The sequence below is a fragment of the Patagioenas fasciata genome, chromosome 1, assembly GCF_037038585.1.
Source record: "Patagioenas fasciata isolate bPatFas1 chromosome 1, bPatFas1.hap1, whole genome shotgun sequence".
NCBI classification, from domain to species: domain Eukaryota; kingdom Metazoa; phylum Chordata; class Aves; order Columbiformes; family Columbidae; genus Patagioenas; species Patagioenas fasciata.
In genome coordinates, this window is record NC_092520.1 from 7,734,656 (window position 1) to 7,761,556 (window position 26,901).

Consider the following 26,901-nt stretch of genomic DNA (forward strand, 5'->3'; position numbering starts at 1 on the left):
GCCAGTGCTGCATCACCCCCAGGGTGAAGAAGTTTCTTCTCGAATTTAAATGAAACGTCCTGTGTTCCAGTTTATACCGACTGGCCCATCATTGACTGTCACCAAGAAGAGCCTGGTTCTGTCCTTGTGACGCTTACTGTTTACATATTTATAAACATTAATGAGGTCGCCCCTCAGTCTCCTGTTTTCCAAGCTGAAGAGTCCCAGCTCCCTCAGCCTTTCCTTACAAGGGAGATGCTCCACTCCCTTCATCTTTGTGTCTCATCTTATAACTTGCTACGTGGAAGAAGAGACCAACACCCTCTATGCTACAACCTCGTTTCAGGCGGGTGTAGACAGTGATAAGGTCTCCCCTCAGCCTCCTTTTCTCCAGGCTGAACAGCCCCAGGTCTCTCAGCTTCTCCCCATCACACTTGTGCTCCAGACCCTTCACCAGCTCCGTTCCCTTCTCTGCACTTGCTCCAGCACCTCAAGGTCTTTCCTGTAGTGCGGGGCCCAAAACTGACCCCAGGATTCGAGGTTTGGCCTCACCAGTGCCCAGTACAGGGAATTGTCACTGCCCTGGTCCTGCTGGCCACACTATTCCTGAAACAAGCCAGGATGCTGTTGGCTTTTTCGGCCACCTGGGCACACTGCTGGCTCATGTTCAGCCACTGTCAACCAACACCCTCAGGTCCTTTTCCCCGGGCAGCTTTCCAGCCACTCTTCCGCGAGCCTGTAGTGCTGCCTGGGATTGCAGGACCTGGCACTTGGACTCATTGAACCTCATACAATCTTCCTAGTCTTGTTAACAAACCTAAATTCAGGTTCAATGAGATGTAGGGAATGGACAGGTGATTACTGGACTAAGCAGTTTAGCATTTTCAAACTTTTCATTCTTTGGCCAAAACTTATAATGTGGTTGAAAGCATTTTATCTGTTTAACTGTTGGCACTGTGTGTGCATGCTAATGTTGAATAATCAATATTTCAGTTACCTGCTCTTACACCATTAAAAACAAACAAACAAAAAAACCCCATCTGTCAGCATCTTGGAGAATATAACCACTCCAGATGGCATCTTTGGTATAGAAGATTAAAAAGCCATAGTTACCAAGATGGGAATCTGTCACACTTCTTTGACCTATTTTGGAGTAACTGGAGGTGTGGGGCACAGTTTCTGGCCTGGATGAGCCGTTTCTTGTAAATATTTTCAGGTTGATGCTTATGAATAGGAATGTTCAAAATGAGAAGTATAGTGGAAATAATTGATACACAGAGAACGTAATTCTGACTTATGTGTGGTTTACTATTCAAGTTATTGTAGATGGTAGAATCTGAGTTAGCTAATTCTGTTTTCAAGTCAAATTTCTATAATCTCACTGCAATTAATATGGGTAAGATTTTGGAAAGAAAAACAAACAAACAAACCCAAACATGTTCATCTTACCTGATGGTTCTGTTTGTTTGGAAGTAAACGAAGTAATTTTTCAGAGCTTTGTCAGAGGAGGCTTCTTAGTGCAGAACGAGGTTCTGCACAAGGAGTGAGGTCACAGGCACATGCTGCAAGCACATGTTTGTTTTCTAGGGTAGTTTGTGGGAGATGCCTTTGCTGTGTTGCTCCCCAGCCTGACTGCCTCGTGTTTCCCATGGGTCAGGAATCATATGATCACTTACCATGGGTTGGTTGATCCACATCTGTGTCCCTAGTGCTGTACTCCAACGTCTTAGCCTTGTAGTAGCTGCTTTGTGTACATGATTGCTTCTTGTTTCTTGAGTATGAATCTGCAGTCTTACTGTAATTTTACTGTACTTTTAACCTTTCTACTTCTCTGACCTAATAGATATCCATTCTGTAAAGCAACAGATCATTTGGTTCTTTTCTGTAATGAAGCCTGAACGGTTGCAAAGACTGTAGATATCTTAGCTGATGTACAAATAAATTGTTTTTCTGATCCAGAGTATTCTACAGTATTTTACTGCATGTTTTGTACTAGTTAACTTCAGCAGTGTTAGGCAATGTAATGGCTTTGGTACAGGTGCAATTGCAAATCTTCAATGTTACTAAAAAGTCTGTAGACCAGACCTTTGTCATAATTCATTGCAAAATCTTTGCTTTGTAGGGGAAAAAATAAAAGCCATAAAACCAAAGAGAACTGAATGATGTAGAAGTCATTTAGCAGTAAAAGTTTTAACTGCTATAACAAAAACACGGTTCAGATTATTCTGTTTAAAAACAAATTAGAGTTGTTTTTTTTCTAGGAACGTCTAATCTCTGAATTTTGGTGGATGATTTAGTGTTGGTAGATAAATGGAGTTCTACAAAACATAAGTCCTGTGAATCACTCAAATAGGTCTATGGTTTTGAGATCTTTAGAAATATACTGCTGATGGACTACTATTTTGGACTTAGTCTTGTCTCAGTCTCTTTCCATAGATGGTACATAAAATCGTAAATTTCTTTGGGTTGGAATGGACCTCAGAAGGTCCTCTGATCAACCCCCTACTTAAAACATCTGGTTGTTTTAAAACATCTGGTTGCTTACAGGCTCTAGTACTTGACCACTTTCATAATGAGTTTCTTAATTTCTTCATAAGATCAGAATTTCCCTTGTTGGAGCATTTCTGCTGCCTCTCATCCTTTGGCTGTGAGCTTCTGAGAAACATCTGCCTGTGAAGATAATGTTTATATTTCTCCTCCCCACCTTTAACCTTCTGTTCTGCAGGTGGAATAAACCTACCTACTTCAGTCACTTCTTGTGCATCCTGTTCCCTAAGCCCTGCTCATCCCGATGGCCTTTCTCTGGCCAGTCTCCAACCAGTGTGTTCAGTGCTAAGATTCCCTCATACAACTCAGTTCTCAGCTATCTGCAAGCTTAGTTTAAAATTATTGTTGCTGACTGCTGCCCTCTTTAAAACAATCATCAGTATTTATTATTTAATGTCTGTATGCTGTGTGCCTTATGCTGTGGAAGTTGTAGCAGCTTTTAGACTTGGGAAGGTGGTTTGTACTTCCCGGGAGAGTTTCTTTTTCAGCTGTGAAGTGTTGTGGGCATTAATGCAGAAAGTCAATAGAATCATGTCATAGAATCATAGGAGGTCCTGAGTTGGAAGGGACCCACAAGGATGATGGAGTCCAACTCCTGTCCCTGCACAGGACAACCCCACAGTTCACACTGTGTGTCTGAGGGTGTTGTCCAGTCTCTTCTTGAACACTGTCAGGCTTGGGACCGTGACATCTCCCTGGGGAGCCTGTTCCAGTGTCCAGCATCCTCTGGGTGAAGAACCTTTTCCTCATGTCCAACCTGAGCCTCCCCTGGCACATCTTCCTGCCATTCCCTCGGGTTCTGTCACTGGTCACCAGGGAGAAGAGCTCAGCCCTGCCCCTCCTCCTCCGCTTGTGAGGAAGCTGTAGCTGCCATGAGCAGCTCCAGTCTCCTCCAGGCTGAACAAACCCAGTGACTTTAGCTACTCTTCATATGGCTTCCTCTCCAAACCCTTCACCAACAACAGAGACTTCCCTTTCTGTAGTATTGATGGGGGTAAGTATTCAATCCTCCCCCTTCTCTGCTGTGCCAAGAAGTTCAAAGATGAAACAGGCATCGCACTTTCACCAAGGTGTATCCTTTTTTGTTTGCTTGATGTTTTGTTTGTTTCCTTTTGTTTTTGTTTAAAGCTATTCCCCTTAGTGCCTTGCCCTTTGGTTACATACCTGCGTGTCGCACTGTTCATACCATACCCAGTAACTAGCAGTCTTGACATATATTGCTTTGGGCACTTAGGTTTCAAAATCCATAGCTAGTATTTTCATAGGTGGGTGTGAGATGAATTGTGTAAAGTGTAGGATGTTAAAGTAATTATATATTTGTTCTTCTCCCTTAATGAACGGTGTCTGTGGGAATAGGATAAATAAGCAAGAACATTGCATGTGACAGTGTTCCCGAGCAGGCAGTGCAGCGGTGTGGGATGCAGGAACTGTCTTCTGCTGGGGCTGTGCTGTGCTCATTCTGCTATGGTTAGCACAAAAATTGCTGATCTAATTTGGATTTAACTGCACAAATATTTCTTTTCCTAATTAGCATTGCTCATGTGAATACTTTCAAAGCAGCTTTGAAATAGATCTAACTTTCCTGAAATGTATTTGTTGTAGGCACTTTGAGGTGCCAGGACATACCAGATTATTAAGCATCTTTCTTGTTCAACCAGCATTTTGTACAGAAAGAAACTTCAAGTTTTGCTAAACTAGTTTGTAGTAATTGGTATCACAGTGACTCTTTCCCTTGTTTGCATTTGGAAATTTAGTTCCTTCCATTTAACGCTGGACTTGCTTGTGTACCTCTGTTCTTGCCTGTGATTCTGTGATCATAGAGTGTGTCTCTTCATTGACATTATTTTTTTTAGCTGCCAGATTTTACGTCATGTTCACTAAGAGCATGCTTATAAAACATGGGCTCTTGAGCAAATGGTAGATTAACGCTGAATCTTGAGCCTCCTTGAAGATCATCACTTCTGGAGGTGATAGTCTTAATGACCGCAGGTGGGACAGAACCTTATTGTCTGTTGTGGCTTGGAAAAGTAAATAGCCAGAAATGTCTAACACTACCTTCACTACCTTTTTGGTTTTGTTGTTCCCCTAAGATTGAGTTCTTAGCTTTCTCCCCTCTCTTGTTATGCCTTTACTTGTATTTCTTTTTCAAACAAGATGTTATCTGGAACAGTATGGAATAGTATGTTCTCTCCCAGTCAGCTACTAGTTCTCCTTCCTAATGTGCCAGCCCTCTCTTCTCCCACCAAGTGCATTTATATGCTGTTCACATAAACACTCATCAGTTCTATGAGGGGTGGTTTTCTGCTGGGTTACAGAGCCTGTTTTCTTTTACATGCTGCAAGAGATACCAAAACATGATTTGAAAGTCCAGTGGCATGTTAGAAAAAAAAAATTTCTTCTGGCACAAAACATCTAGAGTGGATATAATTTTGTTAGTGATTTCAGATGGTGGATTTTCAAGTGGCGCCTCTGTCTTTGTTACTCTTGACTAGTTGGCAAATGTTGCATTTAAGAATAGAAGCTCTCACTTTCTAATGGGCATTTGCACCTCTTACTCCAAAATGTGTGCCTTGACATCCTGTGGTGCATATACCTCTGCATTTAATGTGCATTCCTGCCAGATAGCCGTGCACAAAACTGCTTGTGTTATTACTTAGGTGGGAAGACCTGAAGATCAAGAAGCTGCAGGGCTTGGTTTTAATGATCTAGTTCAGAGCACGTCTCTTGCTGAGTAATATCCTAGCATTGTCTTAACAGCCCCAAATCATCATCCAATAATAGGTAACTGTGACTTAAAGATGAGGTCATGAACGCCTGTAGTCATCGCAGTTTTACTTGTAGATAAGGGAATGGCTTATCTCTCCATCTCATGACATTTTGAATGTGGAAATCATTTCCTGCGTGCTTCCTTTAATACTTAAACCTGGAAATAGCAGCTTTTTCAGTTCTGACCATACTAGTTCGGAGTTTGTGGCAGCCATGCTGATGTGCCTCTGGCTGAAGGAGAGTCCTGTCTTTCAGGAGTCCCTCTTGATGAAGGATTGTTCATAGCAGGGTATAAACTGTCCTCAGAGGTTAAATGTTTCCCTTCAGATTAAGCAGATGTTTCCAGTTAGTCCTAGTAGCCCACAGGCAGCACAGGGCTTACTCCAGTCTTATTGAGCTTCGACCTTTAGCGGGGCTGGTACGTTGAGTGAAAGTTACTGTTTTATTTTAAAGTTTGGTGATAGTAGTAAAATGTCATCAGAACTATGTTGCATTAAGCTTCCTGCCAGATGCTAGCAAGCTATGCTGTATCACATTTGGTTGTTAATATAGTTGCTTCTGTTAGTGTAACTCTTTTTTAATAACTGTTTGATGAATCACTAGATCTTGTCTGCTGGAGGTCCATGTTGAGCACAAATTGGGTAGCTTTGTTTTAGTGAGCCAGCCTCGGGTTTTGCTGTGCTCCTCACCATCTTTTCAGTTAACAACCCACTTTGTTGTAACTAAATTAATCTGTCAGCTTCAGGCATTGCAACTAGAGGGTCATTTTTTTTACTTAACACTTCCTCTGCCCTACCAAAGGTGTTGATTGCATTGTATCAAGACTAAGCAGTGTTTGAATCATTTATTACTCACATTTAACCAATGTCTGGAAGGGTTTACTGGTCCATTAAGAGGCCAGAAATCTGAGGTTTATAATTAATTCTAGTCATCATCTTCCAGTAAAACTTGATTAAATGGTAGCATGTGAGAATTGTTTTGCTGTTAGTGCTTTAGATGTTCGAAAGCTGGGAACTGTTAGTCAGAGATGGTGGAAGTCATTATGGTACTTCTGTTCCGGGACCTTCTAAAGCAATTGCAAAAGCAGTTGAGGACCAGAAATCTTGGCAGTGAGCAGAGTGGGGTTTGTGTGATGAACTTATGGTAAACCAGTGTCATGGTGCTTTTCAAGAAATTATTTATTTTACTGGAAAGCCCCTCGGTTTTCATAGAAAATATTACTATATAAAATGTGTGTACCGATTTTTTTTTTTGTATGTTATTGATCTTCCTTCACAGAACTTATGATCATTTCTGTATTGCAGATTTAATCCAGTGCACAAATGAGATGAATGTGAACATCCCACAACTGGCAGACAGTTTATTTGAAAGAACTACCAACAGTAGCTGGGTAGTGGTCTTCAAATCTCTCATCACAACCCATCATCTAATGGTGTACGGAAATGAGGTAATACAAAAAAATACATGGCTGAGAACGGTTCCAGCGCTTCATTCCTATAAATGTCAGCTTAATGCTTCCACTAATTATCTTGAAGTAAATCTTTATTTTTGCCTTTCTGTGTCTTAACACTCTGCATGAACATGTCTCATTTTATGCTTGTCTACTTGGTTTGTTTCAAATTTAAAGTTTATAATTCTAGAATCAAAAGTAAGCGCCCGGAATGCGGGAGGTACCTTTTTCTGTGGTGTTTGTCTCATAATAGAAAAACAGGCAAACAAAACCAACAGAAGTTATCTCGAATGGGATTCTAAAAGCTGCAAATGGAAGCATTTTAGGTTCATGCTCTGGCTAATCCAGATGTTTTTTTCTCTCACATAACTTGATTCTGAACGTATTTCCACCATCACCCCCTAACCTTCTGCAGTATGAGCACCTGAATAACACCAGATACTGTAGAACAATTAAACCCCCAATTTAAACAAAAAGGAATAAGCTTGTTGTGTTCCACAACTTGAATTCCTCTGGGGCCTTATTTTTTGAGATGCCAAGCATAGCAGCAGCTTGAATTTTCTGCATTTAAAAACCCCCTGAAAATATACTTTGAAGTGTTTGTAAACATTCCTTTTTATTGCAAACAGTCAGTATAATGTAAGCTATATGATTTTGGAATTAAGAGGGATAGCTTTAGAAAATTATAAGGATGATCTTTTGTAGAGGACTAAACCTTTTGAGTTTGCTTTCACAGTTCTTATAGGTCATGTTGCTGCTTCCTCTGACTGGCTGTGTTGTAGAGGGTTTTAAGATTAAAATAATATATATATACACATGTATATACTGGTTTCACTCGGAAGTCACCTGGTTTTGGTGAAAATCTGTACTTTGAAGCTAAGTAAGCCACAAGAGGGCAAACTTCTCATGTTGACTTAAAGCATTATCCCTGGTGTAATTGACACTTTCCAAAATAGAGTCTATACAGTTTTGCTGTGCTTGCACTTCTAGTCATCTAAGTTTTAAACTGATACCAATACCCTTTGTAGTAATTACAGGTATTTAATGAGACCACTTTCTGAAAAACCTTACATTTTAAGGCAAAAAAAGCAAACAAATTTTGCTTGCCAAATGTGTTACAGAAGTATTGAGGGTAAGATTGCTGCTCCAGATAAAAGTTTTCGCAGCAAGAAATAGTACTTGAACAACGAACATGGAAATAATGTGTAGAATTTTACAGAGAATCTGTGAATCCCATTGTAAGAAAACTGAAAAGCATTTGGTCCTCCAGCTTTTCACACAGAATCACAGAATCGACTGGGTTGGAAAAGACCTCAGAGATCATCAAGTCCAACCCTTGGTCCAGCTCCAGTCCATTGACCAGATCATGGCACTGAGGGCCATGTCCAATCTCAGTTTAAAAACCTCCAGGGACGGAGAGTCCAGCACCTCCCTGAGCAGCCAATTCCAATGCCTGACCACTCTCTCTGCAAAGCATTGCTTTCTAATATCCAGCCTAAATTTCCCCTGGCAGAGTTGAAGCCCATGCCCCCTTGTCCTGTTGCTGACTGCCTGGGAGAAGAGACCAATCCCCCCCTGGCTAGAACTGCCCTTCAGATAGTTCTAGAGAGTGCTGAGCTCACCTCTAAGCCTCCTCTTCTCCAGACTAAACAAGCCCAGCTCCCTCAGCCTCTCCCCATAGGTCTTGTGTTCAAGTCCCTTCCCCAGTCTTGTTGCTCTTCTCTGGACCCGCTCCAGCACTTCAATCTCTTTCCTGACCTGAGGGGCCCAGAACTGAACACAATACTCCAGGTGTGGCCTCACCAATGCAGAGTACAAGGGAAGGATCACTGCCCTTGTCCTGCTGACCACGCTATTTTGGATACAGGATAATGTAATTCATTTGTAACTGAGTGCATTTACTCGTCTCCAGTCTTTTTTTGTTTCTATGTGACCTATGTATTTATGCTAATGAAAATAATTCAATAGTACATGTTGCAGCAATCAGAACTACTTTTTCCTTTGTCAGAATGTTATGGCAAGTGACTGGGATTTTTTTGTTGCCGCTCTCAACACAATGGTTCATAAGGCAAAATTATTTTTTCCTACTAAATTCAAATGTGGCGCTAGTGATCTGAAATGTCTTTACAGGATGAAAATAGCATCATTCATTTTGTGAAATGTAATTCACGATTATGTGTGATTAATGATATGCACCAAGTGTGATACTGTGTTAATGTCTTATGGATTCTTGTGTTTATTTGACACTTGATTTATAAGAAAACTAATCTTTATATCACCTTATTTTCATGTTTAAGCTAAGTACTATTACAATTCTATGCTAAGCCTTGGCTAGTTGGAAAAATGAAATCAACTTATAAAATTAAGTTGGTGAAACCAGTGTGAGCCTGTAAAATGAGAACATATTGGTCGAATTTTTTCACAATTTCCAGTTTCATATTCTGGCTTAAAAGAAAAATTCTTTCAGTCAGAGGCCTTCATGTAGTTTCTCTGTGACTGATTCATTCACAGATTTTTACATAAAAAATAATAAGTAGCTTCAGGTTTTGTAGTAGTTTCCAGATTTGAAATCCATCTTAAAAAATAAAAGCTGAATTTCATAAAATGGATAAAGAGTTTCTAGTACTGTTAACCTCAGTTGCAGCTCATTGATAATCTAGTAAAAGTGTTCAAATTTTTCCTTTCTTCTAGCGTTTTATCCAGTATCTGGCGTCCAGAAATACATTGTTTAATTTGAGCAATTTCCTAGACAAAAGTGGATTGCAAGGTAAGGCGTCTTTTTCATTAAAAGGCAGTAGTGTGCTGGGGGACGGTAAATACGAGTGGGTAACCCTAATGGACAATGTCATTTCAGAATTAATATTTCTGTCTGCTTTACCCCAAACTGCATTTCTTAATTTAAAACGCTATCGTGGCATGGCAGAAACTGAATGCTGGCAGAATTTGTTGGATCTTTTGGGAAAGGTTTATTATAAGTGCTTCTGACTTTCTTAGCTGATGACATCTGAGTTAGTGTTCCTCATTTCTGAAGAGATTTCTCCATTTGGAGAAGTAGATTTTGATTAGTAATTTTAAAAAATGCATTGTATGTACATCAGATACAACTTGTCAGTGAAACAAGAACTGTGTCCAAAACCAAAAACACACTTTGGAAGATTATTCGAAGACCATTCCATCCATCTTTGAGACTAGTTCCCTTTGAGACTAATACCCTTCCAAACTGTTATGCTGCAGTTTAGTGCAGTTCTGATCATACCTGTAGCTGTCAGTTGATGGGGTTTTTGTTGTGTTGTTTTTTTTTCTTCCTGAGGTTGTTTCTTACTTTCTGTATTTCCCTCATTACCTTTTATATAGCTGCTTCTGATTTTTTTGCCACAAGTGTCCTAAAACAGGCACACAGAGCTGTTCCCTGGGGACAGAAACCAGCGATAACCAAGGATTTATCAAATGGCCTCTTTCTATTGAGTCTTCACTTCCGTGCTTTCAGTATAGACTATGAAAGGATCTTTTTCTTCGTCTATATCCTTAAACCAGCAGTTACCCAATATTTCCTATTGCCACTATTTTAATGTAAAAGAGTTTGTCATGTCTTAATGTTTCCTTCAGTGCTGTTTTTTTCCTATTTGGTTGTAAATGAGAGAATGAGTTGACATGAACATCTTTGGAAATGTATCATGTAATTTTTTTGGCAGTAATCTCTATCATAGTATGAGAGAACTTGCATAAAAATACTTTTTGCTTTTGGAAGTAATATCCTTAGGAAGTAACGTATAAACTGCATAGTTCAGGTCTTCTAGATATTTGCGGTATTGTCTGTCCGATTTACGTGGTAAATACAGTGATGTACACAATTTTTGTAATGGGTGAACTATACAAAATCAGGCAAAAATGTAATGAAACTGTCTTGTGTTAATATGTTGCACTTTATTTAGATTAAGGTTCTTCTTCATTAGTTGACTGGGAAGTAATAAGCTTCTGAAACTTATTTTTTAGGTTATGACATGTCAACGTTTATCAGACGGTATAGTCGGTATCTGAATGAAAAGGCAGTTTCCTATAGACAAGTGGCTTTTGACTTCACAAAAGTAAAAAGAGGGTAAGAGCTGTATTTTGTGTTGCTTATCTTGAGGTTTTATGTCCTGTAATTCAAGTGGAAGATACCTGTGTTGGCTCTTAGTACAGCCAGTGATGTCTGCTTTTCTCAGTTGGAAATCTCCCATGACACACAAAGGTTCAACTGTTCAGTTATGTATGTTGGCAAAATATTTTACTTCAATTATATTCTTTTTTAAAACATTAAGAGTTTAATATGAAAAAAAAGATGATATTAATCAAAGTATATGTCAAGAAGTAGATGTTTGAACAAATCTTACATGATACACCACAAGTTACTTGGCCTTGCATGTTAGTAGAGGGGACTATGCAGTTCCCTTGTGTTTCTCGCTCTGGAATATTTAAATGACAGGTATTTAGTGAAAAGTCTTATTGTCCTTTCTGGTATTTCTCTGTTCTTGTCCCAAAATGTCTGTATGAAGTTTACTACCTTTGTAAAGGCAGTGCAATTCCTGCTTTTGACAGAATATTGTTGTAGGTGCTGTTCTGAGTTTGCCTACAGGAATTAAAGCGAGCTTGCTTGTAAGAAATCAGTTGTTTGAGACTAGGTACCTGTTTACGTGTAAAATAGCACAGTCCAGAGCACCACTAGTTGGGTAAATTGAATGCTATAGTGAATGATGGAATTAATCAGATCTCCACCAGGAGGACTGGAGAGCATGTACTGGTTGTGGTCGAAAGTCTTTCTTTCCATCTGCGTCCGTTATCTCTGTATGCAGTGCTTCTTAAAGTTTAAAAACATTATTTTAGTTGTACATTTGGACGTCCTTTATCATCCATACACAGGATAATTTATCTTAATGCTTCAAAGTTAAGAATTAACTAACTAACACACGAAAATCTCAACCTAAAACTGTTAATTGAGTTAATTTCAGTAGTGAGCTGCCTCACAATACCTTGTGTTAGTGTTGCAAAGCCATTTGAAATTGGCCCGAGAAGACCATCCAGATCCCTTATACCTCCTTGCTAGTACTGTACTGTCCATTTCAGTTTGAAATCTGATGGCAAAGGGGGATGCTTGGGCTCCTCTCTCTGTTCCTGTCCCAACAACATATTAACGAAACACTTGGCCTTTCCCACATATAGGATGTGTGTGCAATCATGTGGCTGCAGATACACTAGAGTTAGACAGTTGCTCTGTAATCAACTGGTTTAGGCAATGACTTATTTAGCCCATAGCATGTGCCTGGAGGTCATTTAGTGACCCAGCAGGAATTACTGTTCTGATGGCAGCAATTTGCCTTTTTCCACACCTCATATATTTTCTCAGTGGCTCTGCTCCCATGCCCTGCCGTGTTAGGCTTGTTGCAGCTGCTCTTTGTTGTTAGGACAGAGCAGAAGGCACAAGTAGAAAGCTGGAAGCAGCGTGTTCCCCATTCCTTTCCAGCCTGGAGAACAGCCACGGGCTTTTCCGTGTGGATGCTCCGAGGGATCTGCGCTTGCAGGGAACATTTGGTTTGCTGTGTGCACGCTCATGCAACTGCAGGGCTGGCTGGTCTGTCTCATAGAAAGCGGTTGTTTCTTGTCACTGAGGCGATTTAGTCTTTCTCAGTTGTTGTTTTTCTTGGTCTTAGTCTGTTTAATCTGGACAACTAATAAACAAGCAAATAGTAGTCAGCCATTAAAAGGAAGTGTCACGTAGTCCCTATAATCTTCCTTAAAAAAATTTAAAAATATCCTGTCATATTGGTTTATTCTTTCTTGCTGCTTTTACTTGAAAATCATCCAAACTGACATAAAATAATAATAAGGTGATTCGAAAAAGCGTAGGTAAAAATCTGCCTCAGAAATAACCTTCAGAGCTTCTTTTGGTTACCTGATGCGTTATAGCTCTGAGCACTATCAGTTTCATTTCCCCCAGATAAAACTTCATCTTGGATTCATATTTTGGCCAAACGAAAGTTGTTGCTTTTGTACACTGAAGTTATTACAATTGTATTGGCTAGACGGCATTCCTAAACATCAAAATGCTGCTTTGAATGGCAATGATTTAAATGCGTTGTCTGATGATCCTATTTTATTTTCTGTTATGTTTCTCACTAACAATTGCCCTCAAAATTCAGGTGAAGAATTTGTTTTTGTTTTGCACAACAGGGCTGATGGAGTGATGAGAACAATGAGCACAGAAAAACTCTTAAAAACTGTACCAATTATACAAAATCAAATGGATGCACTTCTTGACTTCAATGTAAGTTTAGCTGCATGTACACATCTAACATACTATTGACTTTGTTGTACAAACCTGCACAAGCTTCTAAAATAGGTCAAGATTAAAGGTCTTGAACTTGGTTCAATGCTATCTGCACAGTTTAAAGAGCACAGATCATTTTGTTCATTGATATACCACCCAAAAAATGGGGAAAAAAAGAAATATGACGCTTACTGGAGACAATGCTTTGTGCTGAATTACTGTTGTTTATTGTGTACGTTGTATAAGAGTTTTGTTCATTTAAAAGTTGACTATTTCTACCCTGTTTTAATTGCTAGTTAACGTGAACAGTAGTTAATAGAACTGTCTCCCAAAATGATTTAATTCTGTACTGAGTGATCCTGTGTTGATTTTCTGTGCTGCTATTTTCCATAAATAGTCAGTGAGATGATTGGAAAGCACGCCTTGGGATAGAGTACTGGAGTTCAGCTCCAAGTTTTCCAATAAGGGATCAATTCGGTTCAATTAACTTTCTTCTGATCTTCCTAGGTCAATAGCAATGAACTTACAAACGGTGTAATTAATGCTGCCTTCATGCTTCTCTTCAAAGATGCCATTAGACTGTTTGCGGCGTATAACGAAGGGATTATTAACCTCCTGGGTAAATATAACCCCTTTCTGCAATGTCAGACTTTGGGGAGGGAGCTCAGTAAACAATCACAAAGGGCTGAAATAGTCTTACTGTAAAATATCAAAATATTACTGGTATTTCTAAGTCAGATTTATATCCAAGGTTTTTCTGTCCAATTGCATTTGCCATTCAGTTGTATACAGGGATGGGTAAATCTCTGAAAGCAAAGACAATTCAAGACTTTATTTATTGGGTTTTTTTACACTGCTTTGTTTTGGTTGTGTGGGGTTTTTTGTTGTTGTTTCTGTGTGGTTTTTTTTCACTGAACTGTGTAGAAACCTGAATTATTATATTGATATGTTTTTCCCTAAGAAACAAGATCAGGTTTTGTATCTTAAGTGGAATAAGTTATGGTCAGTTACAAATTTACAGTCCTAGCATCTGTGATCTCTTGCCTATCAAAAGTTTAATGTTGGGGTTTTTTTAACAATTGCTTGGCTTATATTTCTAGAGCATATCTTATATCTTAAGGGGAATTACAAATCCAGGCTTCAGGCCTTTTCACTTGCACGCACTGGAGATGCAGAGGAGCCTAAATTTGGAAAACAATTAAGTTGAAAGTAACCTGTTAATTTGCTTGGTTTGGCTGCATTCTGTGATTTCATCAAGCTACCTGATTGCTGTTATTACCCAGTGCATGCAAAATGGAAAGCAAAATCCAAAATTAGTCATTACCAGTCTGAAGCCGCTGCCTTCTTGTTTTCCCTCAGTAAGAACAACTAGCATGCAGTTGCTTTCACTCATGTTTTTAGTGAAGCTTAATATAGAAACAGGCCTTGAAAGGGCTATTTGAAGAAGGAGGGTGGGACCCTCTGGCTTTCAGCACCAGTGTTTTGCAATCACTTGCACCTCAGTGTAGACCACACCATAACAAGAGTCATCCATCTGGCGGAGAATATCATCATCTTGCCAAATGTGGCCACTGGAATAGAGCAGATGTTTGACTGCCAGATTGTAAAATTGCCTGTTTATTGTTTGTTTGGTTGGTTTTTTTAACCCCAAAGAGGATGAATTTACATTTCTTTGGGTGACCTATTCTTAAACTTGATTCTCCTCTTCACGGTGGTTATGCTTCGGTGAGATGTAGTACCTGCAAGGTGAGGTGGAATTGCATGCACACGGTAATTAGCTCACGTCTGACAGAGCTTTCGTTATTTGCTGCACATTAGGGGTAGTAACTTCTCCAGTTAACAAAAGAACACAGATCTGTGTGCATTTTCTGTCTTGTTTTATATACTTTGCATATCCTTTGCAGAATGCTTGATTTCTCATTTAATGCAAGTATTCTTGCTGTTTATAGAAAAATACTTTGATATGAAAAAGAACCAGTGCAAAGAAGGCCTTGATATATATAAGAAGTTCCTCACTAGAATGACACGGATTTCAGAGTTCCTTAAAGTTGCAGAGGTAAGCTCTATTGAGCCAAACTGTGCCTTGGTTTGAAACAGCTTATGAAGTGCTTATTGTCTCATAAAGCAAACGCTTCTTCCTTCCAGCCTAATTGCAGTTCCATCAAGGGTCATCTTGTCAGTCTCTACCCTGGTGATTAGTTCATTTGAGGACTGTATTGAAAAACCTGGCTACAAAATACTTCCTAGTTTATCTTTTACTTCAGGAGGGTGTATGAATATGCATTTTAAAATTTTTCCTCAGTTACATAATAATTGTGAGCTTGCTTTGAAGAGCCTTGATTTAAACAAGTAAAGTAAATTTATGGTGATCTCTTTCTTTCTCTGATTCTAGCTGTATTTGAGTTTGAAACCCACAATTCTGCCTTAAGTTTTAGATGAAATAGCAGCTTCAGAAATGAGGAATTGAGACAAGTAGATGATCATGTAACTTTCTTTTTTAAAGATGTTTTGGCTGTAGGTGTGTTTATAGAGGAAAATGCAGTTACCTTGCAAGATGTTTTGTTTCTTTGTTTGTCTCCTAATGTCATTAGTTTGTTGTATTCTAGTTTCTGAAACATTGCTGAATTATATCCTGGTATTATGCAAGTCCTCAGTTGAGATGTGCTCCTGTTCTTGTTTTACTTTCCTTCATTATTCATATTTCTCTTAACAAAAAAATTGATCTGTGAAGCTTGGCTTGGTGTCTGTCCTGACAGAATATCTGTCAGAGGTACTACCTTCAGGTATTTTCAGTTGATTATCAGCTGAAGTTGAGAGTATTAATCTTGCGATTGTAAGAATATATATCCTGGTGCAGAACATCTTCAGTTTCATCTGCATTTTAGAAAACAGAAAACTTTGAAGGTGCTTTGTTTTAGCAAATCAGCTCTGTATCAGTAGGTCTGAGAATTTACCACAGCAACTGTAAGACAGGCAAACTTCTCTAACCTTAAAATTCTGAATGCTTGTGTCGAGGGTTAGGATTGCGGGGTGACAATCAAACCCTGGCAGATGTATTGTTAACCTCCTCTCCCCCCCACTTCCCCCTTTTGCCCCTGCCTCTCCCCCCTTCCCACTCAGGACAGGCGATCGGGAGGGAAAGAAGGACAGAGAGAAGAGAGTTGGAAAAAATTAAAGATGTTTTACTAACGCTACTAATAAGAATAGAGAAAATAATACAAAATATACAAAACCAATCTTGTAAGTCTCAGCAACTGCAGAGCCAGCACCCAAAGTCCTGGATTAGACTCTGTAGCCAACCGGAGCTGGATTCAGTCTCTCACTAGGCCTCAGTTCACAGGGACGACCAGCAAGGTCCTCTCCTAATGTCAGCCATGAGGAAAAAAGGGAAAAGGGACGAGATCCTCGTGATCTCCCACTTTTATATGAAGTATTCACGTGAATGGAATGTTCTACACCATTGGTCAGTCTCTCGGACATCAGTTTTCTCGTTGCCCCTCTCGCGAGATGTCCATCCGTGCTTATCAGTAAGTTTGCATTCCATTGCTAGGTTTACCAAAACATGTGTTGGGTTCTCCAGGAAAATGCAGCTAACATGAAGGCTTTAGCTGACAGGCAAATTCACTAAAAAAGAAACTTGTTTTTAACAAAACCAGGACAGCTTGATTCTTGCTCTGTTTTATTTCTAAGGTTGTATCTGTTTAAATATCTCTGTAATGTGCCTACTGTGAATGTGTATACATTTAACAGAATAATTTATTGTAACCAACCATTGTAGAGTTTAGATTGTGAAGATTTAAAATGTGTGTGGACAGGTTTGTGCTTTTTATCTGACTTAATGTTGTTTGCTTTTTGAACATCTCTGCCTTTAACAGAAGCAAACAGGTTCTAAAGCTCATTTGTTTTATTACAGCAAGTTGGAATTGACAGAGGAGACATACCAGATCTCTCACAGGTAGATAAACCTATTATGTGTTTGCCAGTACATGTCTATTTTGGGGTTTCGTAATCAGAAAAACTTGGCATTGTGGCACTCACACTTTCTTGCATGCGTTGTCACCAAGTTGTTTCCAAGTGTGTGATTAAATCCAAACTCTGTCAGACCGTGGCTTTTATATGCAGTGATCCTATTGTGAAATATTATAGATCATTTCTATCATACTCTAATTGAGTTTCAAGGCAGCTTTGTTTCTGTCATGCTTGAAGATGCAATTTATATCTGCGAGTTCATATAATGAAACCTTTACATGAGCTGAAGAAGCTGTGGTTTTTAGCAAGCTTGCTTTTTGTCACTCATTGAAATCATTGTGAAGGCTTGCAGAGCACGCACATAGAAATGACTTTAGGTACAATTTCCTTCTTAGTGGTTCTTGAAATACTGGCTGCTTCCAGTTGTCTGCTTGCTGTTTCCTAGCTGTTGATTTTAACATCTCTTGACATATTTCAGTACTTGCGGGTGAGTCATTATGACAGAGTAATGTAGTGAGGAGAGTACATCACCTGGTATTTTAAGTAATTAAATACATATAGGATGCCAAGATGTGGTTTAAGTTATTCTGAGCTGTTGTTCCACTTGCCCTACAGTTGCATTCTCTGAAAGTCTTTTAACTACTGATTTGCTTCACCTTAGATTCTTCAGATCTGTTCCCAAAAGTTGTTTTGTTTTTTGCAGGCACCGAGTAGCCTTCTTGATGCTTTGGAACAACATTTAGCTTCTCTAGAAGGGAAGAAAATCAAAGATTCCACAGCTGCAAGCAGGTGCTTAGACCCTTGTCCTGTTGAACAATTGTTGAAGCAAATGTTAAATCCATTATTTTTTATTTCATTATAAATGAAGGTTTGTGTAGCCTATGTTGAGGATTTTGTATTAGCAATGATAGAATAGCAAATTATCATCTCTTGCTGAGTACTTAAGACAGCTTCTTCCAGGTCAACACAACTGGAGGCACTTGCCATAGTATCCCTCGTGTAGTAGTTACTTTTAACATCTAATCATGAACTTCTGAAGATAAACTAAGTTTTTTTTCTTTTATCACCTGCACATGTTCATTTTGTTTTACTAATTAGACCTCTGTAAGGTGTGCAACATCTTTTGATTAATATCCTTAGACTCTTGTATCTCGGCTTGAATCCCTTTTCTGTCAAAAGCAAGGAAATGCTTCCAGGAGTCCTTAAATTAAGGGCGGATTTTTAAAGTAATTGAGGATTAAAGCCGTACTGTGTATGGTAAAAGACATTCACTGTTTTTGAGTGCTTTCTAAAACACAAAATGCAATCTAGAGGAGTCCTCTAGGCAACTAACTTCATTGTTTAAATTTTAAAAAGCTTAATATTGGGGGCAAGACTTGGAAAATTAAATAGCATTTCTTTATAGTCTGTTTAAAAAAGCAGTAACATCTTATATGTTCTTTTTTTACAGTAGTGACAATAGTAGAGCTTAGCACCATTTTGCTAGCTACGTTTCAGAATTACTTTAGCTTAAAAGTTAAGTGTTTCCTTTAAATCTCTTTGTGCAGTTTTTAACGTGATGATGAATTGCAAACTTCTCCTCTGGGATACACTAGTTGCATTGAGTTTCTTAACTAAACTTGTTCAATTAGCAACAATTTGAATTGGAGTTTAGATTATCAAAAATTCCCCTGTATCTTTAAATAATGCATCTTAGGCAAAGAGGAGAAGGGCAAAGGCTTCAAACATGAATTCTGTAATGCAGTTTGGAGGGGAAACATTTAAGGGGGGGAATCCAAAATCCAGTGTGTAACAGTAGATAGCGTGTTTTCTAGATGTTTTCATTTTACTGTTCATTCACTGTATCTTATTTAAACTTATCACTTCGTACAGTGTAAGATACAACAAATGCTAAAAGAGTTGAGGAGGAGGCTGGGTGGATACCAGTAAAGTGTTCTTTAGATGTTTCTATGACGTGTCTCCTATTAACAGCCGATTTTCTCCTGTCCAATTACTTTAGGGCTACCACCCTTTCCAATGCAGTCTCTTCCCTTGCAAGCACTGGCCTGTCCCTCACAAAAGTCGACGAAAGGGAAAAACAAGCTGCGTTAGAGGAAGAACAGGCTCGCTTAAAAGCTTTAAAGGTAGGAATACAGAATTTTTAACTGAAAACACTTTTCTTATGTTCTTGATAGCTTATAAGAATTCTTAAAGGAGCAAAGGGAAAAAACAGAGTTATTAGTACTGACATATACTGTTGGCAAAGTGATGGAGGTAGAATCTTATGTGCATGTACCATACAAAATATAGAAGGTTTCTTAAAATAGTTTCTGAAGGATTTGTGATACCACTGACTTGTAATTATAAGCAGCTGACACCACTGTGTGGAATAAATAATAAATTCTATAGCTTTGCTTTACTTACGTCCAAAGTCACACACACAGATGTTGTTTCTGGATTTCTGACGCCGGCTCGCTTTCCCAACAGGAGCAACGTCTAAAAGAACTTGCAAAGAAACCTCATACCTCTTTAACGACTGCGGCTTCTCCTGTGTCCACGGCAGCAGGGAACATAATGACTACACCAGCCGTTGATATTTTTTCTACCCCTAGCTCTTCAAACAGGTGCGCTTAATGGTGTTGCTTCACTGAGAGATGAACTGCAGTGAGGCTTTCCTCTGAATTGCTGCTGCAGAGTGTACATTGCAGAAGGTTGGTTGGGTATAGAGTACATTAGTGATGTGATATAAGAAATGATGTAAAGTTGTTGGGGAAATAACCTATTGCCATAAATAACAAGAAGCGTGTTTTCAGTATCCATTTGCAGAATAGTTTCTGATATGAGCCAACTGGTGACAGCCCTTATAGTTGTTCTGAGTCGGTGAGGTGGACATTTGGAACTGTTAAACACACATGCTTTGTCACCGAAGAACCTTACAAGTTAATTTGGGAAAAGTCAAATAACAATTCAGTGTGGGAGGTCATAAAGATAACACTGACTGTTGCATTTCTAGATTTTTAAAACAAGAGTTCTCGGTAGATTTTCAGAAAAAAGCCTGAAACAGGGTTTGAAAGAAGAGAGGCAGCTCTTGCAGTCTGGAGTTGTATTTGGAACAGCTCTGTCTGCAAGGACTTGCAAAGATAGTGCAAAAGATTCACTGCACACGAATCCTCATCTTTGGCTAGCAGGAACTGTTGGTATGAGTAAGTGTGTGACCTTCATTCTGTAAAATACCTGTCAAATCAAGCAGCAGTAGCAGAAGGTACAGTGCTTTTACCAGTGTAGAGGAAAATAGCTCTCTGAAGGCAGAGTTTTGATTTGTGTGATCCTGAACCTGGAGGATTGCTTAGTTCTGTTACAACTCACGTAAGAATCTACTGTTCTTTTAAAGCACTCAGCGCTGTGACAGCCTTCTTTCCCCATTAGAAACCTATTGTAGGATACCAAATTGATACCAAATATGTGGAAAATAGCTCTCACCTCTAAGGATCTAGAGAATCTGTCAGTGTTAGTAACTGAAAGATGTCTTTAAAATACATTGTCCTTTAAATTGCTTTTTGGAGGCCAGATATTTGAAAGGGCTGTATGCTTTGAACTAGTAACTTGAAACTTGCCTCTCAAGAGTTCTGAAAAACAGAACCATCTGATAAAGCCTCTTCAAACAGCCTGAAGTGCTACATAGAATGGTTTGGGTTGGAAGGAACCTTAAAGATCATCTAGTCCAACACTTGCCATGGGCAGGGACATCTTCACCCAGACCAGGTTGCTGAAAGCCCCATCCAACCTGGCCTTGAACACTTCCAGGGATGGGGCATCCACAGCTTCTCTGGGCAGCCTGTTCCAGTGCCTCACCACCCTCATGGGGAAGAATTTCTTCCTTCTATCTCATCTAAATCTCCCTTCTTTCAGTTTAAAGCCATTACCCCATGTCATATCACTACATGTCCTTGTACAAAAGTCCCTCTCCAGATTTCTTGTAGGTCCCCCTTAGGTACTGGAAGGCTGCTGTAAGGTCTTCCACTGCGCAGTCTTCTCTAGACCGAACAACCCCAACCCTCTCAGCCTGTCTTCACAGGAGAGCTGTTCCAGTCCTCTGATCATCTTTGTGGCCTCCTATGGACCTGTTCCAACAGGTCGTGTCCTTATGTTGGGGGCCCCAGAGCTGGATGCAGAACTGCAGGTGGGGTCTCACCAGGGCAGAGCAGAGGAGCAGAATCACCTCCCTCCACCTGCTGGTCACGCTGATTTTGAAGCAGCCTGGGATACAGTTCATGTTTTGGGCTGCAAGCTCACATTGCTGGGTCATGTTGAACTTCTCATCAACCAGCATCCCCAAGTCCTTCTCCTCAGGGCTGCTCTCAGTCCATTCTCCACCCAGCCTGTATTTGTGCTTGGGATTGCCCTGTGCAGGACCTTGCACTCGGCCTTGTTGAACTTAATGAGGTTTGCACGGGCCCGCCCCTCCAGCCTGTCCAGGTCCCTCTGGATGACATCCCTTCCCTCCAGAGTGTTGACTGCACCACACAGCTCGGTGTCATTGGCTTGCAAAGGACAAGAGCGTTATTTTCTGAAGAAAACAAATACTAGTTTGTCTTCATGTGTAAATTCAGATGCTGGCAGTGCAACTGCTGTGAGCAAAGAACAGATTTTACAGCAGGAGCTGCCGTGCAGAGGATGTGTTGGGCCATAAGTTCAGCTGCTTGCTGTTAGTTGCAATGTGTCTGATTAATCTTTGTTGTTAACCCTAACAAGCTTTACCTTGAAAATTATGTTGGTTCTGCTGCTCACGTTATAGGGCTGTGCCAGACCGTGCTGCTTTTTAAAAGTAGTGGCAAAATGTGATTTCAGTCACTGTTGAAATAGTAAAAAACAAATGAAACAAGTGATCGAGTCAGCAAGAGAATGCGCAGAGATCTAGGATGTGGCTACTAGCTTTTAAATTCTTGTGCCAGTCTCACTTCCAAAGATGCTTGGATGCCACAGTGACTTAGCTTGTCCATAGTAGCAGCCATACGTGCAAATTTTGGTCCATTTTGTGTGCTTAAAAAGTTGTGGGTGAACAGAATTTTACTGTTCCTCTTTGACTCTTGAAATTATTGCAGCAGTTGTATTTAAGTCTTCACTCTTCATTTCTGTGTGATGTTCTTAGGTCTCAATTTGGTTTTGAATAGTCGAAAATGTGTTTTTAAATGAGTTTTCATTCACACGACTGATGTGTGAGCACGTGTTTCAAGGCTTCTTGCACTTTGCCTTCCACAAAATAATTCAGTAGCTCATAGGTGTAAGGCAGTTTCTCAGCAGTGGTTGCTAGTGGAAAGTTGTGGAGAACTGAGAATTCACCAGAATTTCTGATGCTGGCTTATTTCTATTGATTTTGTAATAACCAATTTGTAAGAAAGCTTTCCTTACTGTTGACAGTCACTAGCATTTACCTTGTATTGAAATCTGTGATGTAGTTCAAACAGTTATATTAATTTATCTTTGTAGCACTTCAAAGCTGCCAAATGATCTGCTTGATTTGCAGCCAACTTTTCATCCATCTGTACATCCCATACCTGCTGCTCCACAAGTAGGAAGTACCTGGGGAGGTAAGAAATCCGAATTGGATTAAGGTTCTGATTGCTATGGCCATGTTCATGTCAATGTTTCCCAAATCTATGGGCTGTTTCTTCCTTAAAGATCTTACCAAAGACGAGCTACAAGTGGATGAAGGGAGTGGAAAAAGTTACATCTGGGTATGGATTAAAATAATGTAGCAGCCTGTGGTGATTACAGGGGATTTTGCTATGGGACATGTTAGTAGCAAAGTTACTTTAATTGTTGACCAGCTCTGTCAGCCTCATAACTGCTGTCTTTGAGTCATGGCAAGCTACAGACACTTAGCTGAAATAAATCAGTCCTGTGAAGACATGTGGTATACGTGGGAACTTGAATATAGATGTTTTTTTAATAAACATTAAATTTCGTCAAAAGTTAAACTTGCAAGTGATAATAGAACAGAACTTGGATGACGCCTGAAAGGAGGCAGTTGTAACAACTCTGCATGGAAGGCAAGAAAAACCAGAAATTATTATTGAAAACAAAATCAGGCACCTCTTTACAAATTCTCTGTTTCATTTAACTACAAAGAGCAGTTAGCTAATAGCTGTGATTGGATCTCTAAGTAAAGACGCAACATTTGTAAGGAGCTCTTCCCTCTGAAATTTACTTCAGAACACCCAAATTATTTCTGCCCGGTTGCTCAGATGGACTGAATGAGATGTTAGATTATCTTATTGATACAGGCAAGTCCTTAAACCAGAGAGGCAAGAGCATTTTAGAAAGTCATGGACATTATTTCAAGATTAGTTTGAGTGTCAGAGCGTTTAGTCATTTACTCAAAACCTTTTTCTCTTTGCTGCTTTGCAGTGTTCCAGAATATTTCTCATATAGGTAACATATTGCACCATTTGCTATACTGGTGGAGGATATAAAATCTCATATAAGGGTGTTTCTTTTCACTTTTCTACATAAATGATGATAAAATAGTAAACTCCTGAACTATGTGGCTATTTCCAGATTATTTTTAAAATAAATCAGGTGCTTGCAAAAATGCTTTCTTTATGATGTGAGAAACTGAGGGTTGCTGTTTCAGAAAGTTACGTAGGCAATGGAACAATCCTGTTCTGAAATTTTACTTTGCTATTTCTTTTTATGAGCTATAGCTTTTCCTGCACATCTTTCCAGTTATCTAGTGTATCTTCATAATGATCAGTGTATGTATTCTGCTTCCCTATTTGTTTTTCTCTGTGTGTTTTGTGTACCCTTTCACATTTGTAGGGCAATAACACACAATTTTGAGTGACAGAAGGAATACTAATATATATGATAGCTTGTCCTTTAGATTTACTGAGAAGAGCATCTTTTGAGGAAGATGCAGTGAGGAGCGTGTGGAGTGGTACATACAAATTTCAATGTTGAATAGGCTTTAAAAATGGAGAAGAATGTTTAGGCTCATCTTGTTTGCTTTCTGGAAATGATCTTCTGTTTCAGCTTGTCCCTTTTGTTTTATGGGCGAGAGATAAAAGGGGAAATTATCTTCCTCTTGAAGGTCACATCACAATCTGGCATTTCTTTATTAACCTGAAAATTGAGCCTGACAGTCTGTTTGTTCAGTGTTGTGTTGCTCCTGTTTAGTGTCTTGAGTAATAGTCATTGATATATCTGATTACTATTGACACATTTCTAAATACTTTGAAGATTTAATTAACTGTCAAAATTTTGGATTGTCTGCTAAAATTCTGGGATCACTTTTTTTTATTGTGTTACCTTTCATCAAAAAGAAAAAGAATCTCTTCAGCTTTAGAGCCATGAATACTCGCTTCATATAAGTGAGGTAGATAAGAAGTACTTTCCGCATTTTACAGATGGGAAATCTGAGCAATTAACTGACTTGTCTGAAGCCAAACGGCAAGTCGGTGGCAGAGCCAAGAGTGGAACCTGAGCTATTTCCAGTCCTGTGCTCTGTAACCACTGCACACCCTCCCGTAGGTAATTTTCCGACATGGTGATGTTTGTATTTGGTGTATATGGCGAGTTTGAGAAGAGAATCAATCCAGTTACAACTTGCAATGGGCTAAAATCAATTACTGTTTAAAATTTCGTGCAGTAACTCTTTAGTGTGTAATAAAAGGATGGATTGCTACAAAGGCGTTATATTGGGGTTGCTGCCTTCTGTTTTGCGGTTCCAAAAATGTTAAAGGTAATGAGATTAAAAACTCCCAGAGGATGGGTTCTGTAATTTATGTTTTCAGTTAACTTTTTTCAAACTCAGAATCCCAGAATGTCAGGAATTGGAAGGGACCTCGAAAGCTCATCCAGTGCAATCCCCCTGCCGGAGCAGGAACACCCAGCTGAGGTTACACAGGAAGGTGTCCAGGCGGGTTTGAATGTCTGCAGAGTAGGAGACTCCACAACCCCCCTGGGCAGCCGTAAGAGATGTCACGGAGAAGCCTTTGTCGTAGTTCTCTTAGTTGGATAACTGAAAGGTAGAAGTTTGCAAAACTGAAATGATTCTTTGAAGTGCACCTGAACCATTGATTCCTAATGACAGCCTGAAGGTGCAGAGTGAGTCCACTGATACAAACAGATGCCGTGTGTATTCAGGGATGAAACTGGGATTTAGAAATGTTGAGGTGTTACTGTTAGGAGATAGAGTGATTTTTAAAAATCTGAATATGCAAGGATATAAAATGCCCAGATCCTGTTAATTTTCGGTCACCTTTGTCAATGGTGATTTGCAAGACATGGCTGAATACACGGGCTAGAATTAGAATGAGGCAGAAGAGTGAAGAATCTGAGATCAGAGGACATTTCTGAGAAAATCTTTATAATCTGTAGTCGTATCCCATTGTCTTACTAGTCAGAACACATGAAACTCCACATACAACCTGGGATTTGGGAACAGAAAGTAGTATGTGGCAATTTGCTAGTTGAGTGCATGTGTAAAATCCTGTTGGTAGTAATTTCAGACAAATATGATTTAAAAGTTTTTGTCCTTTTTTAGCTTCTTTCATATTGTTTTATCCAAGCTGTTCATTGGGATTGTTCAGAGAACATTCCACATGTGTCTGTATTTGCCAGCTACCAGTTTGTAGCTAAACTTAAGAAGCAAAACAAATGTATCAGTGTGGAAATAATCAGTTTGACCTATCTGCATGGATTTTTTCCAGTTATAAGGAGAACCAATAGAATCAGAAGAAGGCGAAGTGGCAACAGAAAAAGCAAACAGAAGCTGATTAAAGGATAATCTGACCTGCTTTATTGTCAGATTTGTTTGTTCTGCAGCTTTTAGGACAGTGTTCAAAGCTGACAACAGTTTTAAGCAGTACCTGAAAGCAAGGGCTCCTTCAGGTGAATGACTGGTTGGCATTAGGTGATAATTTTACTAATCTAAAACATAAGACGTTAGAAGTTTTGCATTGCTGTTCTGTTTTACAAATACTATATTAGCTTATTCTGCCTATCTTTTATTTGCTGGTTGATGCTGTCATTTTGCTGACTGATTTATAAAAAGGCTTTTTAAGGTATGGCACTTGTTGCAACATAGCCAAGCAATTTGAGGGAGGAGTCAGGTCTAATTGAATAAGATACTTGAGCTTACAGGAGATCAAAGCATGTATTAAGCCTGCAAATAATATTGCAGTTACAGTTTTAAAACTTCATTTTCTTTAGGAGTTGCATATGACTGAAATCTATATGTTATCAAGCTGTGTGGGATTTATAGCAAAGAATCAGGAGATCAGATTCAGGGAGAGAAAAGAACTTATTGTTTGAAGCTGTAGCACACATCATGGTGGTGTTTACAAGAGTTGAGGATAAAAGCACAATAGAAACCTGAAGTGCTCAAGAAATCTCTCCTATAATTATTATTCAGCTGTTTCTCTGGGGTGGTTTTGCCTAGAAGAGTAAGCTGCAGTTCTGGGCACTGTGATTAAACAAACAGGGCTGGATGCAACTCCTGCTTCTTTCCCTAGTGAGTTCTTGAGTTTCCCATCGCAGATTTGTGGGCTTTGAAGCCAGACAGCTAAACCATGGCTCCTCCTGTCAGCAAGTGCTGTAGCTGCCTTTCCTGTCCTGTTTCTGTTGGATCCTGGAATACAGGAGTATTTGAGCTTGGCAATTGTATCCCTCCTCAGGAGACTCTCTTGTATTCCTCGGGAAATGACTCATGTAGATCTGTGTTTCCTTCATTTCCCAGTAGGGTACAACTTTTTTTAATAAGGAATGTTTTCCTTGTCACTGCTCACCAACTGCAGACCCCCAACGCAGAGCAGGTTTTTCCTTGCAGCTCATGGTGTATCCACAACAAGCTCGTTGCTCCTGATACCCCAGTCAGGAAAGTGCTTTTGTCCTTGGTGTATTTGCA

The 26,901-nt window shown here is 39.4% G+C and overlaps 1 protein-coding gene across 7 annotated transcripts in view; it reads left to right on the plus strand.

Annotated features, from left to right (window-relative positions):
* The window catches only part of PICALM (phosphatidylinositol binding clathrin assembly protein), a 73,399-nt gene that overhangs the window by 24,369 nt on the left and 22,129 nt on the right, over positions 1-26,901 (plus strand). For all 7 annotated transcript variants that reach the window (XM_071799765.1, XM_071799799.1, XM_071799934.1 and 4 more), the window contains exons 2-12: positions 6,597-6,739; positions 9,434-9,509; positions 10,736-10,838; positions 12,950-13,043; positions 13,554-13,665; positions 14,996-15,102; positions 16,960-17,001; positions 17,719-17,804; positions 19,015-19,138; positions 19,482-19,618; positions 22,482-22,582. In XM_071799765.1, coding sequence (XP_071655866.1) covers positions 6,597-6,739; positions 9,434-9,509; positions 10,736-10,838; positions 12,950-13,043; positions 13,554-13,665; positions 14,996-15,102; positions 16,960-17,001; positions 17,719-17,804; positions 19,015-19,138; positions 19,482-19,618; positions 22,482-22,582 — 1,125 coding nt within the window. The remainder of the gene's footprint in view (positions 1-6,596; positions 6,740-9,433; positions 9,510-10,735; positions 10,839-12,949; positions 13,044-13,553; positions 13,666-14,995; positions 15,103-16,959; positions 17,002-17,718; positions 17,805-19,014; positions 19,139-19,481; positions 19,619-22,481; positions 22,583-26,901) is intronic.